General features: G+C 43.7%; 1 protein-coding gene across 1 annotated transcript in view; it reads right to left on the bottom strand.

The window, feature by feature from the left end:
- Window positions 1-615: 615 nt before the first annotated feature.
- Window positions 616-4,815, bottom strand: part of NHSL2 (NHS like 2) — a 56,552-nt gene continuing 52,352 nt past the window's right edge. The window contains exon 8 of the mRNA XM_024744069.1: window positions 616-1,136. Coding sequence (XP_024599837.1) covers window positions 1,090-1,136 — 47 coding nt within the window. The 3' untranslated portion in view covers window positions 616-1,089. The remainder of the gene's footprint in view (window positions 1,137-4,815) is intronic.

Here is a 4,815-nt window from a genome sequence, read left to right as displayed (position 1 = left end):
CGCAAGGGCCTCAGCCTTAGAGGCCTGAGCCAGTTGGCACCAGAGAACAAAGCTCCTTTTGGATGGGACTTGACCCTTGAATATAGCTGTCATCACCTGCATGGTGGGACCATACCCTTCTTGAGGGATGGAAGTGATCTGGGCCACATCTGGTCTGTGTTTTTTGCTCCCAGCCCTGACTCACTCTGGTCTTCCCTGCTGGGTGGCTTCATTGAGCCAGAGAACAAAGAGGGAGTGCATGCCCTGAGTACAGTTGCTATGGCAACCTCCTCTCCTTAGGAGCCTGGTGACCGGTGCCTACTTCACCAGAGCTGTGCCTGTCTGAGGCGCCTTGTTGCTTCTAGGAGCAGTTGAACTAGAATCCCTGAGACAAAGTCCTCAAAGACATATTCCCTGCCCCTATAACTTAGGTTCACAGCTCGGTGGGCCAGGTTTCTGCAAGACACTGTGTCCCGCGTATCTGTTTTGGGCTCTCAGGGGTTTGTGAGAATCAAAGCTCATGTTTGTGGGTCCCACACTTGTGTGGTCTGGAAAACATACTCACAAACTGGGCTTAGTGTCTGGATAAAGTCATCATTGCTACAATGAGAATCAGAGGGTGAAACAAAATGATTTTAACAGAAAAAGTTTATTTTAAGAAGACACAAACAGCTCTAGCTATATAAAGAATACAGTTCAATTGCTGGTAGCAAGCCAGTAAGGAATGCTTTTTCTTTTAAAGAAAAAAAAGAAAAAGAAAGAAAGACAAGAAAAACCTTTGTAATATCACCCCACAGAGGGCTCCCTTCCATTTTGTGTTGGAATTCTAAAAAGACCGGGATGACAATCTCTCTTGCTGCTTCTTGATATTTTTATCCAGGGACACATTCTCATCACTTGAGGGAATTGCCTTATCTCTGCCTTCCAGTTTAGGATCTCGGTCTGCAAATTCCTGTCTCCCTTATTTTTCTTGAGTGCACCGTTGGCATTCAGTAAGCATTGAATGGTGAGCGCTAACATAACAAAAGTCCTTCTCCTGACTATGCAGAGTAGGCCTAGCCAATCCTCCTTCCTCATTTTGCTTTTGGCAAGCGTGGTACTTTTGCTGTTTTAGAGTCCAAGGTGCAAGCCTGGTTTCCTTCTTAAGGCTGGAAATCCTAAACAAAAGGCAGAAAGAAACTGTTTCATGGATGCTTTCAAATAAGGAAATCCTAAAGTTACTCGTGTCTTGAGTTTTTAAAATCTAGATTTCAGTAAGTGGGTAAATCCCTGGGCTCAAATGACAGAAAGCAAACTAAAGGTCCCAAGAAGCAATGTTCTTAGTTTTAAAAAATCCTGCAGCCTGAGAGGTATGTCTAAGTGACAGAGTTCATATGGAATTAAAGTCCTAGCTCTTTGTATGTTGGCCTGTCCAGAATTGCCCCAGAGGAGTTTCTTCAAATGGCTTCCAGCACAAGCCAGTGGAAAGAAGGTTTCAAGAGACAAGAAAAGGGAAATGCCTCAGGAGCCCCACCATCCCTCCTCCTTGACCAGCCCCATCAGACCTGGAACTGGACCAGAGAATTGATGACAGAACTGGATGGGGTGTGTGTGTGTGTTTGTGTGTGTGTGTGTGTGTGTGTGTGTGTGTGAGATACACGAGTAAATGGGACCTTCATAGTCCAGGTGGAGAAGCCACGCATACACACACAGGCACACACCTTGTCATTCAGCCGTATCCCCCAATATTTATACGATCAAATGTGAAAATGTGAAACTGAGCTTTACACCCCCCAAGTAGCATGAAAGGTAGAGATGGGAGTGAGATGAGAGAGATGTGAAGAAGCTTTAAGGAACCCTCTTAGGGGTTCAGAAAACAGGAGGTGTGGTATGCTGAATGACCGCTGGCTGAGGTGCTGCATGGAGCATCCCAAGGAGCCGATCCCCAAGGCTGGGGGTCTAGGAGGCCGGGGGTTAAGGTGGGGAAAAACTGTGGGCACAAAACACCTTCTATACCTCATTGATTTCATTGCTGGGGCTGAGTCTAGAACAGGTCCAAATCACATTAAAATGGACACATGGACATTTTGGGTTTTAAAACCAGCCATTGTAACCAAGAGAGCTAGTGATTCCCCTAGGAAACAATAGACTGAACTGGAATTTCATGGCCTGGGCCACCAGACTTTCCAGAGATGGCCCTGAACACGTGATGGCAGTATAGGGCAGAGTGGGACAGATGATCCAGGGCAGGGGTCCCCGACCACAGTTTGGGACAAACGAAATAAGAAACCTCAGATATCCATTCTTTCCTGCCAGCTCACCCCACACTCGAGGAAGCAGAGGCACATTGGATAACCAGTACAGGAGATCTAAAGAAAAGAATGAGGGTTTCTACACCGAGGTAGTTAGAGAGTGAGACACAGAGACAGAGACAGATGAGAGAGTCCATCTATCAGAGAGTACTAGTTGGCAAATGCAGCCCCTTTCCACTCCCCTCTGCACAGGCCGGCCTGATAGCTCGGGAGATGGGAGGGCAGTGAGCCACATCACCCAGCACACAACTCAGTCATCATGTGGGTCACAGAAATGCCCATCCCAGGGGTCAGCAAACTATGACAAGCAGGCAAAATCCAATATGCAGCTTCGTATGGCCCAAGAGCTAGGAATAGTATTTACATTTTTGAAGTGTTGTCAAGCAAGAAAGCAAGCAAGCAAACAGTAACAAAGAAGAAGACCATGCTACAGAGACCATCTGTGGCCCACAAAGCCTAAAAGAGTTACTATCTGGTCCTTTATAGAAAAACTTTGTCAAACCTTGGTCTAGATGATGAGGAAAATCCCACCAATCTCTGAGCGTTCCTGTAAAGGGAAACCAGGGGAGGTCCAGGAGAAGGACTGGAACAATGGGATAATTGGAAATACCACTCCATCTGACGAGCACTGCCTGCAACTCTACTAAACCAGACTAATGAGGTACACAGGAGCTATGGAAGAAAGCCTGAGAATAGCTAAAGAGAGAGTCATACTAAGGAGCATTAGGCAAAGAATGTTCTGGAAATGAAACTGCATGCAGAGCTCAGTACTGATTAGGAAATTTGGTTATCGTTTGATAAGATTGAGATAGAGTTTGAGCCCAGGGATTGTTAAAATATCAAGAAGTTTCTAGAATACAACTAAGTATCTCACGAGCACCTAACAGTCTGAAACTATCTTGTAAAGTTTAAGAAGGGGAGGATAAAGTAGATTCTAGGAAAGCCTACATTGGTTTGCCCTACTTTAAATAAATGCCACTTACAAAAGTTCACACTGAAAAAAAAAAAGTAGAGGCATTAGGGGACATTGACAAGAGGATTTTTCATTTTTCCAAAGAAGTCACCAGAAGACTCCCTTCCATAGGAAACTTCTCTACTAAAAAAATGAAATTTAATCTATAAAAATTCATTTTTCAAATAACTTTTAGGGAAAGCATCCACTGTATAGAGTAGGGCACATACATTGAAATTGGAGGGAAATGAAAGTTTCTAAACTGAAAATCAGATTTGTCTTTGGATTCATCAGCTAAAGAACTCGAACATTTTCCTTAAAGCATATATATTGCTCGCTGAAATACCTGGGAAATTCATGTGTCATAAAAGTAGAAGCCAGCTGTGGCTCTTCCATAAATGCAGTGCTTTGGATGAAAAAACACTGGGCCCAGAGGCAGGAGAACGGATTGAGGCTGGGCCCTGCCACTGTGTGACCTTGTGTAAGTTTTTTTTTTTTGTTTGTTTTGTTTGTGGTACGCGGGCCTCTCACTGATGTGGCCTCTCCCGCTGCGGAGCACAGGCTCCGGACGCGCAGGCTCAGCGGCCATGGCTCACGGGCCCAGCCGCTCTGCTGCATGTGGGATCTTCCTGGACCGGGGCACGAACCCGCGTCCCCTGCGTCGGCAGGCAGACTCCCAACCACTGTGCCACCAGGGAAGTCCTTGTGTAAGTTTTTTGACTTTCTGGGCCTCAGTTTCCTCCTCTGTAAAAGGAGAGGTTGGTCTCTTTCAGCTCTAACATACCATGACTACAGATAAATATAGAAATAAGATCAATACAGCAATCTAGAAATAAGAAATAGTCCCCAAAGTAAGCTCTGGAGTCAGTAGAAAAAAGTAGCAATGAAATATAATAAAAAGAATAAAATTTTAACTACTAGCCAGAGTAAATATATCTCATTTAAAAATTAATGAAAAGATTTGTAATTTACAATTGATTCAGGAGAGGTAAGAACATACATGTTGCTGTTTCTTCACCATCACACATATGGAGGAGGAGATGAGTGTCAGGTGACTTGTACAATGAGCACGATGCTGCGTTTGCATGCAGAACATTTTATAAAATTGAACATTAAAAAGAGCTCAACACCACATAAGGAATACATTTTCATAAAGCTTGGAATTAGAGAGGAGTTAACTGGTTGTTCCAGTTCAGATTTTGTTTACAGATTTGTTGATATCAAATTCCACAAATATGCAAAATCTTAAAATCAAATCTATTTCTGCCAGAGCCCTCCTAGAGAACAGCCACCACAGGAAAGACAGACATTTAAGGGTTGGCAATACCAAATGAATGTAACACATTTTCCTCTTTCCTATTTGTGAATTACAAAATTGTTTTTAAACCAAAAACTGGCCAGATGTGCTGGCTAAGTCAAATCAAAGGTTTTTCAGGTTGAGCAAGTAATTGATTCTGATAATTTCTTAACAGCAAATAAAAATGTATCCGAGCAACATGACAATATAAATCACATGGCCAGAGACTGATCACATAATGTAACGAGAGTAGAAAAGATGGGAAAGGCTGGAATCGTTTGGAGAGTCGTGGCTAC

Source organism: Neophocaena asiaeorientalis, unplaced genomic scaffold (assembly GCF_003031525.2).
Source record: "Neophocaena asiaeorientalis asiaeorientalis breed wild unplaced genomic scaffold, Neophocaena_asiaeorientalis_V1.1 scaffold333, whole genome shotgun sequence".
Lineage (NCBI taxonomy): Eukaryota > Metazoa > Chordata > Mammalia > Artiodactyla > Phocoenidae > Neophocaena > Neophocaena asiaeorientalis.
The sequence above is the reverse complement of the archived record's forward strand: the minus strand, read 5'-3'. Positions and strand labels throughout refer to the sequence as shown.